The 23,889-nt window shown below is 44.3% G+C and overlaps 1 protein-coding gene and 1 long non-coding RNA gene across 12 annotated transcripts in view; one reads left to right on the top strand and one right to left on the bottom strand.

Annotated features, from left to right (window-relative positions):
• Positions 1–14,170, bottom strand: part of LOC309666303 — a 34,491-nt gene extending 20,321 nt beyond the window's left edge. The window contains exons 1-4 of one of the 4 annotated variants that reach the window (XR_014267029.1): positions 13,637–14,170; positions 8,275–8,360; positions 4,404–4,468; positions 53–3,192 (exon numbers count right to left, since the gene is read on the bottom strand). This is a non-coding gene — a long non-coding RNA (uncharacterized lncRNA). Of the gene's footprint in view, positions 1–52; positions 3,193–4,403; positions 4,469–5,854; positions 8,361–13,636 lie in introns of those variants that run through there. The other 3 variants (XR_014267030.1, XR_014267031.1, XR_014267028.1) reach the window with 3 other exon arrangements.
• Positions 14,171–14,331: 161 nt separating this feature from the next.
• Positions 14,332–23,889, top strand: part of ATXN7L1 (ataxin 7 like 1) — a 236,720-nt gene continuing 227,162 nt past the window's right edge. For all 8 annotated transcript variants that reach the window (XM_082473446.1, XM_082473445.1, XM_082473448.1 and 5 more), the window contains exons 1-2: positions 14,332–14,539; positions 15,051–15,119. In XM_082473446.1, coding sequence (XP_082329572.1) covers positions 14,359–14,539; positions 15,051–15,119 — 250 coding nt within the window. In that variant the 5' untranslated portion in view covers positions 14,332–14,358. The remainder of the gene's footprint in view (positions 14,540–15,050; positions 15,120–23,889) is intronic.

The following is a 23,889-nucleotide window of genomic DNA, read 5'->3' on the forward strand; positions in this document are numbered from 1 at the left end:
GACTTTTTCATGATGGCCATTCTGACCAGTGTGAGGTGGTACCTCATTGTAGTTTTGATTTGCATTTCTCTAATAATTAGCAATGATGAACATCTTTTCATGTGCCTTTTGACCATCTGTATGTATTCTTTGGAGAAATGTCCATTTGGGTCTTCTGCCCATTTTGAGGATTTAAATACATTATAGTTTAAGAACAACCTTTCATTAGAATACTATGCTGTCTTTAAAAGTGATTATTTTAAAATGTCATTACATCTACATCTATCTATATCGATTATGTTAATATATAGTTCTAAATATATAATTTTATGTAGTAGCCGTATCTATATATTTATATTTGGAATGCTAATCCAAATAAAGTGGCTTGGTTTGGAGATTAGGGATCTAAAAATATACAAATATATGACAAATTAATAGATATAGTTATGCATCTATATCAAAGTATTAACACTTATTTCCAGATTTTTGATAATTCATCTTATTTATGTTGGGTTTTTTTTTCTGAATTTTTTGCAAAGATTGCTTTGTATGCAAGGGAATAGAACATTTCAAAAAGACAGAATGCACATGTGGGCAAATACCCTTAAGCTGGAAGCATCCTTTTTGGCCACTGAGGATTCACAGAACGAGCAAAAAAAGTCCAAAGTGGCTCACTTAGAATTAGGTAGTCGTACAATTTATCACCCAAACCAGGACACTTTTGAGACTGAAAGAGGAAGCTATGAATAATTTTGCATAATCCGGGACTCCCTAGGCAATCTCAGCCTTTCGGTCAGCCTGTTTAGAGTGGAAGGTCTGTGGAACTTGTCTTTGAAGATGACCCAGTATTGGAGTGTTAAAGGTAAACCACAGAGACTGCCCTTTTATCAGTACAGTTGGGTGCAATTTCTAAACATACTGGCCAGATGGCTAAAGAACCTTGAAAACTTCAAGTTTCTCACCTCATTAGCTCATTTGGATCAACAGAGCCCTAATTTTAGAAATTTGTTCTTGATTAAATAGTATTTCTCAAAGAAATATGCCATTTGACTAAGAACACACAGTATTATTACCCACATTCTCTCACACTGCAGATTTTCATCTTGGAAACACTGTGTAACGGTTTTAAACCCTTCCTGATTCCAAATCCCTTCTTGCCTTGCCTGTTTTCCACTAAGAGCTTTGTTTTAGGGAACTATTATCTGTGACCTGAGGCATTTACTTAAGATGGCCACTGTCCCCATCCATCACTCTCTTCCCTTCCGGCTATTTATATCTCCCAGTCCTTCACGGCCCAGTTCAAATTCCTCCTCTCTCCCAAGCCTTCTCCGCCCACCACAGCAATCTGTCCTGCTGAAACACCTAGGCATTTATTATCTGCACATCGGATCAGCACCTTCTCACCGGCTATTCTGTTCTCCAGCTATTGACTGCACCTACATCACCCTCAAACTAGTCTGTAAGCTCCTCATGGGCACAACTACTCACATTCTATGCCACCTGCCATGTGGCCAGGCAAGGTCAGTCTGTCAACCTTTCTTATTCCGATCGTAAACTGGGGGTTGTTAATTCCTTTATATACTCCGCCTCCCACCCCAGTTTGGGTGGTTGCTAGGCATTAAAAGAGGCGATTATTTCGATTACCCAAAGTGTCTAAATGCCAAGGTGTCTGCATAGGTGGAAAAACTAAAGCCTTCTCAAATGCGGCAACCGGTGAGGTCTTTCTTCCCTTAAAACATCATGAAATGGCACAGTAAAGATTCAGAACAAAGATAAACAGGACAGTTATGTTGTAGAGTACTGTCTCTGTGTTAAACATGGTTCTGTAGGTATAAAGGATGAAAGCTCGGACAGGCTCTGTTAACACCTGCAATACTATCAGTCCCATCTTACAATATTTTACTTGTATTTTGATTCTCCCTGTACAGGGCCAAAACATGGAGCCCATGAGTCGATCAGTGCTCCAACATCTGCCCTCTCCCTCCTGAGAGTCCAGAACCTGCCATTACTTAGCATCGATAACAAACTAGGCAACACACATTGCTATTCAATCACAGGTCAATCCATAATTGAAACGATACTCTTTGCACCTCCTGCTGCCAAATCTATTGAACTGATATACATGTCAATGTGTCTTCCTCCAGCCTTAAGATGACTTAAACTGTACCTGAAGTGTGAACAACCAAATTTAGATACCAATATCGTTTTATTTATTCCAACCCTCAAGGCACCATATTTCTCATACGTGACAGTCTTCTTGGGAAATCTGCCAACTCAAATGCATTCATCGTAACCTGCCTCACTCTACAATACTTTACAATTACACACGTGGTCAGCAAGGGAGGGTGACCTCTGTTCAAGCAAAAAGTAAAACTCCCAGTTGAACTGTTAACATAGACAAAGAGGGACCAATAATTCCCTTCCTTCTGCGAGTTCATCTGGCACCACAGTGAGCATCAGGAAAAGGCACACCTTCTCCAAGAAACTTTACTTCCATCTGTTAGAAAATAGTCTTCATATTCCTGATTTTGTTAGAACAAGGCACTTTAGTGCCATCCACCAGGAAGACTGTCACAGTAAATCTATGATGTCTGTGATGTGAATGGTGGTCCCTTAAAAGTGGCCTAACTGTGCAGTGCACAACCTATGCAGTAACCCTGGCCAGGGGTTTGATAACTTCAGCGCGAGGGAGTTGTGCTTTATTTTACTTCCCCTCTGCACCTCAATTTCATCATCTATAAATTGGGAATAATAAGAGCTATCTAGCATGGGTGTCTTGGCGCTGATCAGCCTTCCCATTAGAATAGGAAAGCAATGGTCTGTAAAGGATTCAGAGAATAAGAAAGAGACGTCCACATTACTTGATGATTGCCTAAGAACTATATCCCTAAGATAGAGAGCTTACATTTTCTTCGATTCTGGGAATCGAAGGCTGGGAGCCGGTCAGGTAGCGTCCAGTTGGGGACCTGTCTTGGATGACCTAGGTATGACTCTGGAATCCTTCAATCCAGTATCCATCCATTCATAAGGTTTCATTCATCCAGTAACAAAATTCATCCAGTAACAAAATCTGGCTTTCATATATTGAAAGTGGAAAGACTTGAGTTTTTCTTGTAGCGATGATGGCTCTCACAGCACCCCCCTTGCTGGGTGTCTGTGTGATGAAAGAAGCCCACGATGGCAAAGTAGTTGACAGGGTTAGGTGTTCATCCTCTGGAGACAAAAAAGAAAATTGGAAATCCATTGTCCTACATCAGGGTTTCTGGACCCCCTCACTATCATTTGGGGCTGGATAAATCTTCACTGATGGGGAGATGTCTGCATCTCATGGTAGGATGTTTACCAGCATCCCTGGTCTCCACCCCCTAGATGCCAAGATAGGATTAGAACCCCTCCCCTCCCTGTCACAACAACCAAAAATGTCTCCAGGCTTCGCCAATGTCCTTGGGGTGGCGTGGGGCAGAAAAGGGGGAGGCAGGAAAATCATCCCTGGTTGAGAAACACTGGCCTATGTGGAAATTTAAATTTATAGCCTTAGAATCATTCTTGAGAAGTAGTCATCTATGAGCAATCTGGCCTCCAAACAACGGGGACTTTGTTTGAACAAACCTGGGCTTAGCTCTGAGTTCCACAATGATTGTTTCATGACCTTAAAGACACTAGGCTTCTATTTCCTGTCATATAAATATAACCCAAACCTTGGCCTCCATTTTCAGGATTTCCTCCTTTTGGGGCTGGGGCTGGAGGAAAGGTGTTAGGGACTGCTGGGGGCTGACCCGAGACATTGCAACCTAGGCATTCCCCTGCTCACTCTGTACCTGGCCACCTCCTGGAGTCCAGGGGCTGCCATCTTCTCTTGAATAATGGTTACCACACAGGGCTGGCATGAAGTGAAGATAGCAGCTTTCAACCTTGCTACCATGGCTTCCATGTAAGTATAAGCCCATCACTTAATTTCCCACAACACAGCTACCTAAGACCAAGTCATTTAAAATCTTGAAGGAAGCAAGGGAAATGACAGCAGAGAAAACCTTATGAATGGATGGATACTGGATTGAAGGATTCCAGAGTCATACCTAGGCCATCCAAGACAGGTCCCCAACTGGACGCTACCTGACCGGCTCCCAGCCTGCAAAAGGCTCTCACCTGCCTCGTTCCCACCACCTGGGGGACGGTCAGTCCTCTGCCATCTGGGAAGTATAGGGACCCAGCGCTTGTCTCAGGCCTGCTCCCTCCCTCTCCTCCAGCCTTCACTTCCCAGGGCTCCTTTTCACCCCCGAGCCCCGCAGGATGACTGACAGATGGGAATATCCACATAGAGGCTCACCCACTACCCACAGGGGCTGGCCTTTTCAGAATACTTGAAAGACAATCTCTCAACAACTCGTTTCCTTAAGTCTGAGATATTTGGTTTGGAAAATCACCTTGGGGGAGGCTTTCACCAAGAGTCCAAGCTGGCTGTAGCCATTGGGTCCACCTTTGTGGTTCCCTGTGAACAAGAAATGAAGTAAGGTTTCCAGTGGTCTACTTGATCTGGCCCAGTCTCCATCATGAAATGTCTTACGACAAATGGTGAACAACAACACATATGACACAATTCCCAGGAATAAAAAATACTTTCTTAGAGATAAGAGTGCTGTGGTCTGAATGGTTGTGTTCCCCCTGCAAACTCATATGTTGAAGTCCTAATCCTGAAGGTGACAGTATTAGGAGGTGGGGCCTTTGGGAAGTGATTAGGTCATGAAGGTACAGCCTTCATGGCTGGGATTAGTGCCCTTATAAAAGAGACCCCAGAGAGCTAGCTCGCCCCTTCTGCCATGTGGGGACATGGTGAGAAGGTACCATCTAAGAAGCAGGAAGCCCTCACTGAACACCAAATCTGCCTGCACCGATCCTGGACCTCCACCCTCCAGAACTGTGAGACATAAATTTCTGTTTTTCTTAAGCTACTTAGTCTGTGATGTTTTGTTACAGCAACTCAAATGGACTAAGATAGAGTATTCTAAATACATAGTGGCAAAGAAACATTTTTTTTCCGAAAAGACGGCAAAAAATATTATGAAACAGGAGTAATTAAAAGAGTAACTGGTCAAAAAATGGACAGAAGACCTAAGTAGACATTTCTCCAAAGAAGACATACAGATGGCCAACAGGCACATGAAAAGATGCTCAACATCACTAATTGTTAGATAAATGCAAATTAACGAGGTATCAGCTCACACCAGTCAGGATGGCCATCATCAAAAAGTCTACAAATAATATCAATAAATGCTAGAGAGGGTGTGGAGAAAAGGGAACCCTCTTACACAGTTGGTGGGAATGTAAATTGGTGCAGCCACTATGGAGAACAGTATGGACTAAGAATAGAGTTGCCACATGATCCAGCAATCCCACTCCTGGGCATATATCCAGAGAAAACTCTAATTCGAAAAGATACATGCACCCCAATGTTCATAGCAGCACTGTTTACAATAGCCAAGACATGGAAACCACCTAAATATCCATCAACAGATGAATGGATAAAGATGTGGTGTATATATATATACATACATACATACATACATACATACACACAGTGGAATATTACTCAGCCATAAAAAAGAATGAAATAATGCCATTTGCAGCAACATGGATGGACCTAGAGATTACCATACTAAGTGAAGTAAGTCAGACAGAGAAAGACAAATATATGATATCACTTATATGTGGAATCTAAAAAATGATACAAATGAACTTATTTACAAAACAGAAATAGACACACAAACATAGAAAACAAACTTACAGTTACCAAAGGGGAAGCGGGAGGGATAAATTAGGAGTTTGGAATATAGATATATACTGCTATATATAAAATAGATGAACAACAAGGACCTACTGTATAGCACAGGGAACTATCTTCAACATAATAACCTATAATGGAAAAGAATATGAAAAAGAATATATACACACACACATATATTCAATATATATATCTGAATCACTTTGCTATACACCTGAAACTCTTACAACATTCTAAATCAACTATGCTTCAATAAAAAGAAAAAAAAAAAAAAGAGGAATTGAGGCTGCAAAAGACAGTTCAAGCAATGGAACAGAAAACAGCTCAAAAACATACCCATATATTTGGAAAGTAAGTATATAATGGATCTCTATAGAAAGGATAAATTATTCAATATATGCCCAGGAAAATTGGTAACTGTTTGGAAAAAGATCAAAAATTAATTTTTTATTTCACATCGGGACTTCCCTGGTGGCGCAGTGGTTAAGAACCTGCCTGCCAATGCAGGGAACATGGGTTCGAGCCCTGGTCTGGGAAGATCCCACGTGCTGTGCAGCAACTAAGCCCATGTGCCACCACTACTGAGTCTGTGCTCTAGAGCCACGAGCCACAACTACTTAGCCTGTGTGCTGCAGCTACTGAAGCCCACATGCCTAGAGCCCATGCTCCGCAACAAGAGAAGCCACCGCAATGAGAAGCCCGCGCACCGCAACGAAGAGTAGCCCCCGCTCGCCACAACTAGAGAAAGCCCACGCACAGCAACGAAGACCCAATGCAGCCAAAAATAAATAAATTAAAAAAAATTTTTTAATTTCACGTCACTAACCAAAAATGTCTGAGATCTAATGTAAACACAAAAACCTATTAAGCATTAAAAAAAGACACAAAAATATTTTATAACCTTGGAGAAGAGACGTTCTTCTTAAGAAAGACACAAAAAGTAAAGGCCTCAAGGAAAAGCCTGATACATCTGACTACATCCAAATGAGAAAAAAAAAGTGTATGGAGAAGATGCCATAAACAAGGTTAAAAGAAGAAAAGCAACAAGCTGGAAAATTACATTATTTTCAAACAGACAAGAGACCTAAATCTAGGATGTATAGAGAATTCCTATAAAGCAATGAAAAGATCTAAAAAAATACCAATAACAAATCATCAAAAGATACTAACAGCAATTTACAAAGTGAAAATACAATGGACCTAAGAACAAATGTTCAGAAACATACTAGAGAGAAATTCAAATTAGATAAGCTATTTTTACCGTAATAATGGCAAAAATTAAAATGTTTGAAAATGTTAGGCGTTAATTAGGGCGTGAAAAAATGGGCACATTCCTGTGCTACTAGTGGGGGTATAAAGTAGTCAGCTACTTCAGAAGACAATTTGACAGAACTATTAAAATTTAAAATGTACATGCCCAGCAATTCTACTTTCAGGTAGAAATACTCCCTCATGTGCTCAGAAAGCATATATAACAATAGAGATGTTGATCAGCCTATTTTTTGTAAAACCACAAACCTAAATGTCTGTCAATAAGAGAATAGATAAATAGACTCTGGAACATTTTATGGGATACTTGGGAGCAGTTTAAAAGAATGAGGGATTTCCATATGTAATGACATGTAATAGTATGTGTGAAAAAAGAAGGTTGCAGAAAAATATCCACAGAATGGTCTGTTGCACGTGTCAATCTTGTTTATGCTCATGCAAGGCTTCTCTCTCAACCGGGATAAAAAATATATATATATGCACACACATATATATCCACATACATGTGAGCACACACACACATATATACATACATATATACGCACATATACACATATATGTATGTATCTCCACAAAATGATGCTATTCATGTTTTAAAAAAATAGAAAAGAACACACACACAGCAATACCATCTACAGCTGTAATGCTAAGTCTATAGAGGAGGTAAATGTATAGAAAATGGTATGAAAAAATGCCTTCAGACCTGGGGGTATGGTAGTGATCTGGGGGCAGGGGAGTGACCACGTTTGAAGGGGGCGATTCTAAGAGAATTTTCCACTTATCTCTTTTGTTCTACTATCTTATAAGAACACATTTATACATGATTTTTAGAATTCAGTATTGTTTCTTTTACAAAAGAGAATAAATTTTTCTCAGGAAAAAAATAATCTGCAGAGACCCCAGTCCATTTACTATTTTTTTTAAGTTCTTTTGTTTTTGATGTGGACCATTTTTAAAATTTTTATTGACTTTGTTACTATATTGCTTCTGTTTTTATGTTTTGCTTTTTGGCCACGAGGCACGTGGAATCTTAGCTCCCAGACCAGGGACCGAACAGGCACCCCCTGCGTTGGGAGGCAAGTCTTAACCACTGGTCCGCCAGGGAAGTCCCCTCCATTTACTATTACGACAACTATTTACATTGTCATGCAAAGACTGTCTTCTCTCCAGTCACACTTTGGATTTTGCAGTTCTTGTGCATAACAAAAGGGTCTTCTAGGGTCTTCCCAGAACAAAGGGATATTTACCCTGCCCTGAAGTCCATGTCAGGATGGAGTTCCAGGCAGAAGAAGTTTCAGACAGCAGTCTCCACCAATTGATGCAGGGCAGCAGCCTCATACAAAGGAGAGAGAAGAGCTTTAGTTTCCTTTCTGAGGAGAAGGACCGTGTCAGAAGCGACCATAGGAGCCCTTCTAGCATCAGAGGGTTGGCCTGTTTCTGACTGGCAGCTGTTGTCTACAGGAAGCATTGCGACCAAAGTAATAATCATAGCAAACATTTACAGGCCCTATGCTGGGGGCTCCATATCCAGAATCTCACTTAATCCTCACAACCATCTGAAGAAAAGCGCCTTAGTACTCATTTAACAGATGAGGAAACTGAGGGTCAGATGGATTAAGAAAGGTTCTCGAGCAAATGACTCAAGCACAGTTCTAATTCACACCTGCCAACCTCAAGCCTGTGCTCTGGCCTCCACCTGCATTGCCTCCCCAATTATATTACTGGTGAGTTTGGATGGGGTGGGTGGGCTTCATTCCGATTAATTTGTGTACATTAACGTTAAATTTGTATTTATTTATATTTAGGTTAAGGGCTCAAAGTGATTTCTACAACAAGGCTAAAGAGAAGCCATCTTTTTTCCTGCCCACCCCCCAAGAAAGAGCAGCGGCTAGGGGTGGGGCTGGACCTACCACACTCTGGGAAGCAGAGGTCTCCTCAGCCTGCAGCATCAGAGCCAGTCCGGGGAGCCCCAAGTGATCAAAGTCACGGTTGAATCTGCCAGGGGGTTCACGGCAGCTCTACCTCGAGATAACACACTCCCATGTTGGCTTTTCTGCCCCAGTCAGAATGCAAATTTCATGTCTTTGTAGTGATATTTATTAATAGAGTCCATGTTTATTCAGACCAGGCATGTGGCTAGGGTCTTATATTGAAACCAATAACAAAAAGCCTGGAATTCCCATTTTCTTTCCTACCCCTCGTGCTTCTAGGGGTCTTCTTATCCCAGTCCTATTTGATCCACCAACACACAGGGGTCAGGGAAGAGGCAGGCAACCTAATCGAACAAGGTGAGGGAGACAGCACATCTGCCCTCCAGATACAGGGAGCTTTTATAAAAGGTAACAACATATGTATAATTTCCCCCCAAATTACAATTCTCAGAGAGAGAGGGTTAGGAAAATAAATTTAGAGAAAAGAGTGGCAGATGGGATAGATGGATTCAATTAAAGCAAAGAACATCAAACAATTCCAGGGATGCCTCATTTTAATGGAACATGTCATTTTCTCCTCATCGCCTGCAGGTACCTCCCAACATCGGTCTAGGTAGGAAGTAGGGTGCGCACACAGCGCCTCAACCCCAGCAGGAGTTTAATATCCTCAAATGAGAGAGCTAATATTCCCTCCTCTCTTCTTTTCAATAATGTGGTGAAACAGCACATGAATCACACTAAGCGAATGCTGGCTCCGTATTTGATGCACATTTCCCCAGAACCAGGTGTTATTCAAATTAAATAGGTATTTTCCATTGTCATCTCCATTGAACTGATTTCTTTATTTGGTCTATGGGAGAGTCTCCTTTTTAATTAAACCAACCGCTGTCATTTTTCTAAGAAAGATAATAAAACAATAAAAATATTTACACGCCTTTTATCTTCCTAAACGTTAATCATGCGGGAAGAAGGTGTTACCCCTTTGCTAGACAGTTTTATCACATAGACATTATACTAAGGTGCTTTAAATTACTGTTTTGCAGGTCAGTTTATTCCTATTAAGGATGTATAAGATTCTTGTTGTCACTAATAATATTTGTGACTATTTACTACCAAAGGAATTCAAGTCTGCAATAAATTTGCCATATACATAGTTGGTATATAAGTATAGACATGCATATAATAATATATATGCACCATGCTGACCCCAATACTACTCCCAACTGACCTCAATTTTCATCTAAAGTCAAGTGTAAAAATCTAGTAGTTGGATGAGCAATGCCTTCTTCATTCTCTGGCTCCCAGAGGTGTAATTTAATTGACAGCCATGTTATCCATAGTTACGAAGTCATAGGTGGGTTATAGTTTCACAAAGATGGTATTATTATCTCCATAGTCAGAGAAACTGTGGAAGGCTTAGAGTAGAAACTACAATTATACCTCGTAACTCTAACTGCAATAACGTATACGTGTTCTATCAGTTAAACATGGCAATGGTATCCAAAGTCTTGTTTTGTAGAGAGGCCAAATCACTTTTAGATTCCAGCCCATACTTTACTATGTTGTAAACTAAAATCCCCCCAGCTAGAAGGGAATAATGTTTGGGCTGTCTTATCATCTTCAGGGTGCTGGGCAGAAATAACTTGAGAAACTCAGCTGGGGTAGTACACTAATGTTAAAATAGTGAACCATGGCTTTGTTTCTTCTGCACCTTAGATGCCCTTACTTTCCCTGATGATAAACAAGCTTTGATTTTTCTTGAGTGACTTAAAGTGGCTCCCAGGAGAGGAGACAGAATTTTCTGGAAGCTCAAGTCACTGACTCCCAGCCCCTGGGCTTGAGTCCCTTCATCACTGTACCCTCCACATACCTCAAGGAGGGTAGGGTTGTAACAGCCACCAGTGTGGTGGCATCGCTGTCACTAAAGACTTTTTCCCAACAGTTACATCATGACCTTGTCGTTGGCGAACTCTCTATAAAGTAGTGATTGAGTTTAAATAGCAGAAACTTGAGTACCCAAAGGATAAAGATAAATTACCATACTCAGCATGTAGGAGATACTAGTGTAAACCAGTTGCACAAAGCTGGCCAAAAATTTAGAGAAGGATGATACACAATTCACAGGAGGCTCAAAAGAGGAACAAGGGAACATTGCTCAGACTCTTCCTTTGTTAAACATATTTTTCTAGTAAGTTTTTTGTTAACCCATCACTTTACACCCAAACCATTCTGTATTAGTCATCTATTGCCATGTAACAAGTTACTTAACAACTTAAAATGACAAGCGTTAATGATCTCACAGTTTACGTGGATCGGGAATACAGGCTTGACTTAGCTGGGAGCCTCTGCCTCAAGGTCTTTCACAACTGTGGGCCAGGGCTGTGGTCTCATCTCAAGGCTCGACTGGAGAAGGACACGCCTGTAAACTCTCGTGGCTGTTGACAGGAGTCAGCACCTCACGGGGTACTGAACAAAGAGCCTCACTTCCCCATGGCCTGTTGGCCAGAGGCCTCCCTCAGTTCCTTGCCACATGTACCTCTCCAAAGGACAGCTCACAACTGCAAGCTGTGGCCTTCCCTTAGAGCAGGCCAGTGAGAGCAAGAGTGAGCAAGACAGAAGCCACAGTCTTTTTGGAACCTAACCTTAGAAGGGACATCACTTTGCCACATTCCATTTGTTAGAAGCAAGTCACTAGGTCCAGCCCACAGAGAAGGAGAGGGAATCACACAAGGGCATGCACACCAGGATGTGGGGGTCATTGGGGTCATCTTAGAGGCTGCCTACCACCCTTGCATGCACAATGAGGAATAAACACCAAAATGGAAGGAAAACTGGAAAGCCGTAGGGGAAGAGGAAAATGTTCTAAGATCTAATTACTTCTACCTCTGAGCTCTCTCTCTCCCTTTCCCCAAATCCAGTCATACAACGTACTCTCTGATGAGGCCCTTCTTCACAGTGTCTCTCATACCTGTCTCCTCCTCTCCACCTGCATGGGACCATCAAAGTTCAGGCCTTCCTTTCTTCACATCATGAATAGTGCAGCACTACTTTTCTAACCAGCTTCCATAGTCCAGTACATCCTGGACACCAAGGCCAAAGTAATCTTTCTAAGTCACACTTTCTACTTATCCTTTTACTACAGAAAGCCCTTTAGTGGCTCCCCAGTGTCAGACAAAACCCAAATTCTTTAGGCTGCCATAAGATGCCTTCCATAATTTGACTCAGGCCTGACTACAAACTCACCATTCCCAAACCCAAATAATAACCCACCAGCCCAGGTAAACCACACTCAACACCCTAACACACCACACTTTTGCTCAGCTTGAAGGCTCTGCTGACACCATTACTCCCCCTTCCCTTGGCAAGACCAATCTTCACCTTACCATTATAAACCGCCCCCATTTCCAAGATGCAAAGCAGAGTCATTTCCTCTGTGTGTAATCTTCTCTGTGACACATTTTCTGATCACTCCAAACTAGATTTCAGTTCCTCCCACAGACAGGCACAGATCTGAGAGACCACACCATTCACTGCCCCAGCCAGTCACTGGGTACATGTCTTATTTTTCCAGGGAGCTGATAATTTTCACACCTTCCTTCTTCCACAGAGACCATCAGACTGCATCTCTACCAGAGCTGGGCTGGGTCTCATTTGTCTTTCTCTGCTGGGGATGGTAGTCCATGACAGGTAATGTTTGTTGAAAAGATGGATGGATGGATGGATGGATGGATGGATGGATGGATGGATGGATGGAAATGTCAAGCATAGTGTCTGGCATATGATGAGGTCAATAAGTAATAAATATTCGCTACCACCACCAATCCTTAAAATGAGAATCTCCACTCAGTGGCACCTTAGCCATTTAGTGGTTCCTATGTAGGAACCCTTCCAAAGAGAGCAAAGGCAAATGAAATTTATCTGGGTCTGACCCAAAATAAGCCCATTCACACAAACATCACAACAAGATCAATTCACAGCTCCTCTTTCATCACCCATCCTAAACCTGGCTTTGAGGTACAGGATGCCAAGTGCAGGAGCATAAGATGACAGGCACAGCAGACGTCAGTACAAAGCAACTTCAAATCCATGCTCTTCAGCCATGGGGCAGAAACAGAGGTTGTAAGAACTAAAAAGGTGCTGGGGGAAATGGGAAATATATCGATTGTGGGGGAGTGTCCGTATATTTTAGGTAATTCCTAGTAAATTAAATGATTTTTTTTTTTTTTAAGAGAGAGATACCGGAAGACCTTCTAAGGCCTTTGCTGCCAACCCCTAGGGAGAGGGGGGAAATCTCAATTAAAGCCTCAAATGTCCAAAATCCAGAGAAAATTTAACACTTCCTTTCTAGCTGGCCAAAGCAGTTAAGCCTGAAGTGAATTCTCCCAGGAATCAGATTCCTGGCCGTAGGTTGCACGCGCTCATCCGGGCCATCCTCATCTCACAGTGGGGAGCGCTGGAAACGGCTCCAGGGGCTTGGCCCGCCAAGCAGCATCTTCCGACACTGGGTGAGTCCGCTCTCCCACTATCGTGATCCTGGAGCAAACTCTACGCAGTGGTTCTCTGAGAGCCGGAGACACGCGTCGCGCGGAGAATCTGGGGGGACCCCGGCCCTGAGTTTTGAGCTTTGAACGCCCCGCCGTCTGAGATGGGAAGGCAGCTCCTCTCGCCCCAAACTCACCTGCTTTTTAGAACCACTTCCATCTACCCACTGGTCTCAGCTCCCAAAGGCATCCGCAGGGTGCAGGAATCCTCCACGGCCCAAGGTCCACCGTGAAAGAGAAGACAGGGTGGAGGGAGAGGTGGCTGGGAGGAGAGGTCACCAGGGTCCCCTCCCTGGCTTGGGGTGGTCGTCGGGGAGGGGAGCTGCTCGGCCCCTCCCCACTAAGCGGCGGGGATCCTCGCGGGGGCGCCTCACCGTGGGCGACAGGGACCGGCGAGGGAAGGACGCGCTGGCGGGGCTGCGTGCAAAAACTTTCCGTCCTCGAGCGCAACTCTGCGGGGAAGACCATCCTTCCCACGGCCCCAGGTCGCGCCTCTCTCAGGCCATCCCCGACCCCTGCCCACACGCCCAGCCCCTGCGACCCCGGCTCGCGGGTGCCGGCGGTGGCCACAGCGCCGTACCATCCCAAGGCCGGGCGCTGCAGCCTCAGGTCCCGGCGCGCGGCCCCGCCCCCGGCGCGGGCGTGCGGGCGCCGGGCGTGCGGGCGCCGGGCCTCGGGGCGTCTCTCTGGTGCCCCTGGCGGCGGCGGAGGACGCCGAGAGCCGAGCCGAGCCGGGCCGGGCGCTGAACGCCGGCTCCTCCTCCTCGCTCTCTCCTCCTCCTCGCTCTCTCCTCCTCCTCTGCCTCCCTCCCTCCCTCCCTCCCCCTTTCAGAACACTCAATGTCGGAACGTTCCGAAGATGACGTCGGAGCGTTCTCGAATCCCGTGTCTCTCGGCTGCTGCTGCCGAAGGAACAGGGAAAAAGCAACAAGAAGGAAGAGCAATGGCGACACTGGATCGCAAAGTGCCCAGTCCGGAGGCGTTTCTGGGCAAACCCTGGTCCTCCTGGATCGACGCCGCCAAATTACACTGCTCCGACAGTAAGAACCCCACCGCCTCCTCCTCCTTTTATTACCCTGTAACCTTTCCATTCACCTAGAGCCACTGGGAAAAAGTGTGTGTGTGGAGAGAGAGTGGCCCCCGGTGTCCTCCATGCTTCTCCCTCTCTCTAAATAAATACACACAGAGACAGATCATCAATGCACAGAGAGAGGCCCTGCTGCCAGGGCTGTCTGTCTGTCTGTCTGTGCCCGCTCCCCGTGGCAGCCCGCGGGGTGGGCTTTCACAGCCCCACGGTGTATCCGTTCAAAAGGCTACTCTGTTGCTGCTTGCATAGTTTTTTTGGTACCTATCTGGGCCAGGTAGATGGAAATACGGACTTGGGAGAAAATGTTGCATTGTCAATTTTTGAAAGATTTTCATATCCAGTATTTATATCGATCTGTTTGCAAATAAACACTCTCCCTCCCCCCCCCCTTGACTTTGGCTCCCCCCCCCTTTTTTTCTCTTTTTGTCCTTATTTTCTTTTTTCCTTTTCTTTTTCATCTGCAGATGTAGATTTAGAAGAGGCTGGAAAAGAGGGTGGAAAAAGCAGGGAGGTTATGAGGCTTAATAAAGAAGGTAAGTGGAGCTACTGGCATCTTAGTGTTAGCATGTGTGGCAGAATCTTCACAGGATTTCGACTATAATGTGAATTGTTCTGCTGGGTACAGAGTGACTAAGGCTTGTCAAAAATTGAGCACGCCCAGGTGACTACTGCTTCGTGTTAACTTCTTTCAAAGTATAAATACAACTGGGGGGTAGAGGCGGGGAGGTTGTTGACGGCAGAAGTTTCCTGCACTTCAGCTGGAGTCCACATTTGGACCTTCTGGTGCATATCTGCCATTCGCCTTTGGAGCATCAGTGCCAAATGGTGCGGGGTGGAAATCGCTGAAATGAGGAGCGGGGCTCCCTTCCCAAGCACCCCAGCCTTCCTCGTGGGTAAATACACAACAATTTAATGAACCCGATGTGGTCAATCATCCCAGCAGCTACTTCTCCACTCTCCCCTGAAAGCCATGGTACGTGGCAAACCTTCGCAGCAAGTTACGTTTGGCACACTTTGTGTTTGGTCACAGATTGTCATGTGGTGAGCAGGGTTGGGGCATCTGTGTGTGCCGCCCCCAGCCGGTCACCCATCTCTGCTTCCCCAGCGTGGAATGGAAATACAGTACCTGAAATGGGACACAGTGAGTAGCTAGGTCATCCCAGACTGAGGCAGGCGAGTGAAGCCACAGCCTACTGGAACTGGGCATCAAACACACATGGTCGTCATAAATAAATCATAGCCTATTCGCGTTTGCAAGCCTGCCATATGTAACTCTGACCTGTGGGCTTCACGTGGAGCAACTCCAGAGGCCACTTTCTGCTGAACAAATGGATGGGTTCATTTGAATTGTGATTTACTAACTGGTGTCTTGTAAACGTGGTTGGCTGAAATTGGGGGTGGGAGGAGGTGCAGGGGGGCAGAAGAGGTTGGCAGGAAGTGTTGAAAGAGTTCAGCCATAACTAGGCCATAGGAGCCTGGCTCATCCAAAATGAATGGAGAAAAGGCCATGAGACACAAAAGAATGGTCCCCCTCATAAACCGCGGTGTCACCCTGGTAGGCAGCTGAAACCTGCTTGGAAAGATGGAACTAATTTTGTGGATCACACCTCAGACAGTCGGTTTTCTGTGCCCAATCATTTCCTGACCATCCAGTGAGAGGAGAATTTGTGCTTCAGAAAAAATGACACGGAGGTTCAAATGCATGCATATTCAAGGACAGCGCTCTAGCGTAATGTTTCTGCTAATTAAGCACTTTGATTGGGAACGAAACCTTATTCTAAAGATGTTTGCTTCTAAATATCTTAGTGTGATCTTGACATGTGTCTTTCGGATGCACAAGGGAATGACGTCAAGTGGCCTTCTTACAAGTGGCAGCTTACTTGTGCTCAATGTCCATGTGTGTTGGCATTGGAAAGTATCACCGGAGGTTGTTTTTCTTCACAAACTCTTAACATCTTTAAAAGCTTACGGGACTCAGTTATCAGACCCCTGGCAATGAAAAGGTTTCCACGAAAGAAGATGAAGTTGTGAAAACCTTTAAAGTTGAATAAAGGTCATGGTATGGCCCAGAATTGGCACCTCTCAGGCCTGCATGATAGATTATGACTATAACACACAAAACTCATATTCTGCACCCTTCTCTGGGCTTCTGTTTCAAAAAACTCTCATTCTCAGATTCTCTTTGCCTCACGAGAAATAGATTCTTTTAAGAACAAAAAAAATGTAAAGCTCTCCTTTCCTCAGAAGTCACAAGTGGTACATCCTGCTTATTATATCCTTTTCCTGTAAAGGTACAAAGATTTAACTCCTAATGATATGCATTTGCATTAAGGACCCCCACTGTTCAGTGTAACATGAAATTGCTGAGTTCACCAAATAGCCATGGATGGGCTGAAATCTCTTTGTTCGTGGGCCTGGTGGAGCAGGTCTGGGTTAGCAATTCCTGAGTTCTTCCTGGCATGTGCACACAGTTTTCTTTATGGATAGCATATAGAGGTATGAACTATATATCTCTTCCCCATGGTGAGGAGTTTAAAGGTTGAGCTGAGACTTGGTGTCAGGGTGTTCGGTTGCCAAAGTCCCCAGAAACACTGGTTGCCTTAGTCTTGCTGCTGGCCTTGTTGGAGTCGTCGTGTGGGAGGTCTCAGGATGAATATGTGGTTGTGGACGGATCTCTGCAGGGCAAAACGTGGCCTAGGTGTTTCTCCGTATGTGAGCATGCATAGACTGACCAGGATGTCATCAATAGTAAGCAGGTCTTGAGATTTGTGCTTTAATAGCAATGAATAGATAAAGTTTAGGAATTCCAATTAAGAAATGAAGGTATATGATCCAGATTTTGATATTTTTTTTTTATTGTGGTAAGATAAACATAACATAAAATTTTCCATTTTAACCATTTTAAAGTCTACAATTCAGTGATACTAAGTACATTCACAGTGTTGTACAACCCTCAGCACTATCCATTTCCTGAACTTTTTCATCATCTCAACCAGAAACCCTGTCTCCATTGTATAACAATTTCCCAGTCCCCCTCCCCCAGGGCCGAGCCCTGGAAACCTCTATTCTACTTTCTGTCTCTATGAAGTTGCCTATTCTAGATACTATATATTTGCAATATGTGTCCCTTTGTGTCCAACTTCTTTCACTTAGCATCATGTTTTCATTATTCATCCGTGTGGCAGTGGGTATCAGAATTTCATTCCTTTTTATGACTGAATAATATTCCATTGTATGTACATGCCATGTTTTGTTTATCCGTCGTCTGTTGATGGACATTTGGCTTGTTTCCACCTTTTGACTATCGTGAATAATGCTGCTGTGAACATTGTGATATGATATTTTTTATAGACTAAGCTCAGGGAACAAAATTAGGCTGGGAAAGTGAAAAAATAATCATTTTACCTTCTGCCTCCATCTGGCCACAGCTTCAGAAGATACAGGAAGGACTTGCAGACTTTTGAACAACCTGATTATTGTAAGATAATTCCTTCTGCGTTTCTTGAACCTTTTTCTACTTCAATTCTCCACCTATATCAGTATGAAATGTTAACTGAATGCTTTGAAATTTCTGTAGTAAAGTCTTCACATTCATGTTATTATTTTGTCCAAAGTAAACTAAAATTACGGTCAAGAGGAATTTGGCAAATACTTTTGAACCTTGCCAGGTCATCACCTGGGTTCAGAAGGTGTTGTTAATGCCGTGCTTGTGTGTGGTCATGTGGGGTTATATTGAGGGCAGCCTGAAGCGGTGAAGGGAGCAGGAGAGAGGACTTTAAGTCCGCTTCCTAATCCCGTATATGACCTTGGGAACATCACTTCCCTTGTCTGGGCCTGTTTTCTTTCTTGTAAAGTAAGGGAGTGGATTAAAAGTCTCCTGAGGTCCCTTTGAGACCTCTGAACCTAAGTTTCTCTGTTGAATGTACCTACATTTGAGATGCAGTCATACTAGACGGGCTGTTTTTTGAAGAAACTTAAAAAAAAAAAAAAGCAAACCCTCACATTAAAAATATCTTACACTACTACATCCTGGGTTTATTTTCTCCTTTTATAATCTCTTGGTGGCAAACCTCACTGCATCTCGTACACAAGCATATTATGCTGCAAATAGTTTGTGAATGGTATGTGGCCTTTAGGACTCTGAGAAAACTGAGGGTCTTAGTCCAAAGCCCAGGGGGATGTGTTCCCCGTAGTGCAGAGGGGGTTGACCTCAGTCAGCTTGGATCCATCGAGCACTGCGATTTCCTAGGAGGAGGGGTCCCAGAAACCTGATCAGGCTAATCTAATATGTGAGCTGCCATTATGATAGAAAATTCCAAGGAAGGCCATTCATCTAGCTAACCTTTTAAAATAATTTTCTCACTCTAGCTTCATAGATTTATTGGAAGACTTTTTTCAAGCTAATTGGGGAAAAGCTCTGTGATTTAGAAAGATGTCTCCCTTTTCTAATTGCCTCACCTGAACTTTTTTTTTTGAAGAACGGTCAATTCATAAATAAGGACCAGGTGTGTATAGCTCGTTACGTGTCCTGGACTATACAAGTTCGGAGATAATAACAGGGTTGTTGTGAGGATTTACTGAGATAATACAAAGGGCTTAGCACAAAGTAAGCACTTAATATGTGCCTTTATTATTTTTTAGAGGTTATTAGGATTATCATCATCATGTATTAATGAAGCTAGTTCTAGAAAATTTTATTATTATAACTAACGAGGATTTTTAACTAATCAGTGATGAACAGAAAAGATATACTCAATCAGAAATTTCATTTTTAGAGTAAACCATGTTATAATTTTATAAAGCTAAGGATTTTTTAAAAACTGATTTCTGTGCTATCCATGCTTTTAATGGAGTACAGCTGATATGTAGTCGTTGATAACTTTTATCAAGAGCTAGAGAAAAATACTTTGGCATTTTGGGGCTTATGGCTGAGAAAGGTTTACAAAGTTCTTTCTGGGGATCAGGAAGTCTAAAAAATAATTTTTAAAATAATCGATCAGTTGTTTAATCTGATCAGTGAAGATAGAAAGTCCTCAATGGATCACTGTTTGGGTCTTTTGGAAGCCTACCCTCATTACTTCGGGCATTTGTCTGTGTGTCAGTGTTCCCAGGTGTTTCGATTTGATGTAGGTAAACTTGTGGAATGCTTCCAATTTGAAAACTGTTCAGGAGCCAGTAAGATCTTGCTGTGACTGTGAGAGTTTGCTGTTCTCCTGAGACGCTGGTGGAGTCAGGCTGGACCACAGGAGGAAGCACGGAACATGGGAATGTGTTCAACTCAAGTCTAGGAGTCTTGCGTTTATGGCTGGATGGGAGCAAATCGGAGAAAAGATGGCAACTGACCTGGTAAGAATGGAGGGTTCTTAGAATCCAAGCCAGGGAAGCCAGCGACAATTGGTGGTGATTTCTAGTAAACTGTGGACAGTTCCCCTTTTTCATCATACAGATAACTCCATTACCTATGCTAATAGGTGATAGGAAGACACCAAGTCCACAGATTATATCGATAAACCTCATCTTCGCCATTCATTTCAACTTCTTTCTCCATTAAGCCTACCTTCCTCCCCTTTTGCTAACGAGCAGCAACATTTGTTCACTTTGGCGCTTCGTTATCATCTCTCTTCTTTTGCCCAGTGCTTGGGATGAAAGGACATGAGAGACAGAGTGGCCTCAAGGTGGTAGGGAGGAAAGATGAAAAGGAGGAGAAGGGCTTGGAGAATGAATCAGCTTCACAGCTGCATCCAGCCGATGGAGGAGGGGGAGTGCCAGAACCAAGACGGCAAAGCCGAGGGAGGGGATTTCCAACACCATCTAGTTTTGAAAATACAAAGCCTCTAAAATGACTATCTCTTTATATATACAAGTATTTCCATGTGCCTGGGTTCTCATGTGGAGAAAATGTGGCTCTGGCTCCTTCCAGAAGGCACGGTTACCCTGTGCTGGGTACTTATCATATGTCAGTCTACAAGAATGATGCTTTTATCTCTGGAAGATGTAGACTATTTCCCTCTCTCTCTTTCTATCTCATTTAAATGCTTCTTATTTTTTTGAAATTAATGTTCACGTGTTACAAATTTGAGAAGGGTATGCAGTGAAAAGGAAGTCTCCCTTTTACCCTTGTCCCCAGTTGCTTGTGTATCTTTCCCAAGATAGTCTATGTGCATTCAAGTAGATACATAGATAGTTTTTCCTGCCTGCTTTCCCCACATGGCTGATAGCATCCTATAAGTATTGCCTAGTGTCTTGCCCTTTCCATTTATCTTAGGGAGTGGTCCACATCAGTTCATGAGGAGCTACTGCAGTGTCTTTTTGGTGCCTGCTTAGTGGGAGGATGGTTTAAGCCTCTGGGTGTCTTGCTTAGTTTTTAATACAACCTCCTGCTTTCTTGGCCTCCGTCGTGCACTTGAGACTGACAGTGGGACAGCACTGGGCTAGGCCTGGGGGGACAGCAGTGAAAAAGCTCAGCCCTTGCATTGTGGCGCTCCCATCCTAGCAGCCAAGGCAGACATTAAAAAAGTCGTGGCGACTGTGGTGAGTGTTCTGAAAGGGAAAATTGGGGTACTGTTGGAAAGCATGACAGGGGGCCTAATTTAGGTTAGGGGATCAGTGAACGCCTCCCTGAGGAAATCTTATTTATGCCAAAACCTGGAGAATGAATGGAAGTTATCCATATGCAGGGCTGGGTGGGACGGAGTTAAAGGAAACAACATGTGTGCAGGCCCAAAGTGAGAGAATATAGAATGTTCTAGAAACTAAAAAGTCTGTTGCTGGTGTGACGATAGCAAAGCAGAGAGTGGTCTAAAGTTTCTCAGCAGGAACACTACTTCTTTGTGGTGGGGGACTGTCCTGTGTGTTGCAGAATGTTTCACAGCATCCCTGGCCTCTATCACTAGATTCCAGTGACACCTACCCCTCCCTTGAATTGAAAAAACCAAAAATGTCTCCAGACATTGCCCAAGGTCCTGGGGATGGGGTGGCGGAGTACCAAGTCACCCTGATAGAGAATCACCGGTGTAAGGTGAGGCTGGAAAGGTAAGAACACAAGAAAAATAGACTCAACAATATTCTGCTACCATCTTTCCATGTCTTAGGCCTAAGTTCCCGGTGAGGCGGCCTAAGTTCCCGGTGAGGCAGCCTTACTGAATACTTAGGCAAGCATGGAGCTGTGACTGTCCCCCGCACGGTGCGACCTTTGGGAGCATCTAAAGAGAGAAGACTCCATCCCTCCCAGAGTTCTCCCCCAAAGGTTTCCGAGACGACCCCTCCAAACCTTTGCGTCCATTCTGTAGTAAACGGTAATGGCACTGAGATTCAGGTTCTAATTCTGGGTGGCCCAGCCCTCCCTCACTGCGGGTGGAGGAGACCCCAGGGCGCCGATTCAGATAATGATGGCATTTATTGTACGGGGGTCCCTGATGTCAAAAGCGTCACGGTGAAGCATTAAGGATTTCAGTTTATATTTAAAGTCAGGCTGGAAATACAACTGGCGTTCTGTGCAGTTGATTACCCGTGGGATTTGTCTGAAATGGGGATCCACATGATGGAGAGCAAAGCGGCTGGTTTCAGGATTTCCACATTAAGGATTAGAAAATAGGAAGGGCAGAGGAGGATTGGATTCCTAAGGGCTCTGGCCCGTGTGCCAAGTGGTCTGTGGCATTATTTAGGCCTGGAAGGCCATGTTCACTCTAGCCAGTGGCTCACAGAGGCCTGCTGTCTCCGCTTCAGAAGTGATTTAGGGAAGTTAGGCAGATTTGGGTTTTGCCTGGCTTTCTGTGTACGTCGTGTTTATATCCTTTGGGCTAAGCTTTCATTCATGACGCTTTGTTTCATTCATGACATCCTTTGGAAGTAGACATAAAATGGTAGCAGCAGACACAGGGAGACCCTGTCCTAATCAAATCCCTTTTATCCAAGGACCCCATCCTCTGAGGTGGCCCAGTGTTCATGTCTGGAAACTAGGATCATTTAGTGACTGCAATAGAAGTGACATCACCAAGATGGTGACATAGGTCATTCCCGACTTTGCCCCTCCTCACAAGAACAACTACCAACTATTCATGGACAAGACACCACTGGAGAAAATCCTAGAGCACAGGGGTGAGGCTGAAGCACACCCCTGCGCCACAGAGAGCAAGACAGATGGCTTTAGAAGGGTCAGAGGAGCAGCTACACGTGACTGGGTGCCCCTCCCCCAGGCCAGCAGCACCTTGAGGAGAGGCTGCCCCTCTCCGTGCAGGGGGCCGCAGGGACCCGCAGGGACATCCACACCCACCCCCCAGTGTTGTGGGTCACTTCTTGGGAGCCCCGACGCCAGTCTTGCCTCGCGGGGACCATGGGGGAATCTCCAGGGCTTGACCACTGGGAGTCCAATCATGACCGCAGCAATCAAAGGTAGCTCTGATGGAGAGGGAGAGGGTTGGCCAGTGGGTTGACCTTTTTCCGAATTGTAGAAACTGAATGTCAAGGACTGACTTCCGTGTGTCTCTCTCCTCCTAAAATTCTTGGTGCGATGTTCTGCAGAGGTTGGGCTCCCAGCTAATGCTGGTTGGCTGGCTCTCTCTTACTCTCTCCTGTGGCAGAGCTCAGATTGGCCACATCAGCCAAATGGACTTGGATTTGGACCCTGAGGCACTTGAACTAATGATGAGAGCCTAGGAAAGCACTTCCTGCCAGTGAGCTGAGGCCGAGGACCTTTACCATGCCAAGGTTAGACTTGGCTATGCAGTTGCCTCTAAGTCAAGCTGGAATTCCACTGTGGGGAAAGCTTGTGTTTTTATGCGGATGCTTTATCTTTGTACCTGTGGTTTCATAACACAATCCTGCTTGCCAATTTCAGGGATCAGGTGCTTAAAGAAAAAAGGAAACCAAGTAAATACTGTCTAGGGCAGGACAGAGTAACATCAGGAAGATAAAAGTGACGCAGTGACGGGCTCCTTGAACATAGAAGCAGTTATCAGTGTACCTGTTCTGTGACGCCAGTTGTGGTTCTCTGAACATTAACAGTTCAAGGACACCTTTGGCCGGGGGATGGTGGGAGCAGGGGAGCCCTGTGACCCTGCCGCAATACACCAATAGGTCATGAAGTCCTGGGTTGGGGGCGGAGAGACAGGACATCCAAACTGATGACACTAACCAGGGTATGGAAGATGGTTGAGACACTTTCCTAGTTTGGTCGTATCAGACCTAGCTCTTTTTCAGAGCATAGTGGCCACAAAAAGACAAATACGGTATGATTTCACTTATATGAGGTTCCTGGAGGAGTTATATTCATTGAGACAGAGAGTAGAATGGGGGTTGCCAGGC

This window comes from Balaenoptera physalus (genome assembly GCF_965194825.1).
Source record: "Balaenoptera physalus genome assembly, chromosome: 8".
In the NCBI taxonomy this organism is placed as follows: domain Eukaryota; kingdom Metazoa; phylum Chordata; class Mammalia; order Artiodactyla; family Balaenopteridae; genus Balaenoptera; species Balaenoptera physalus.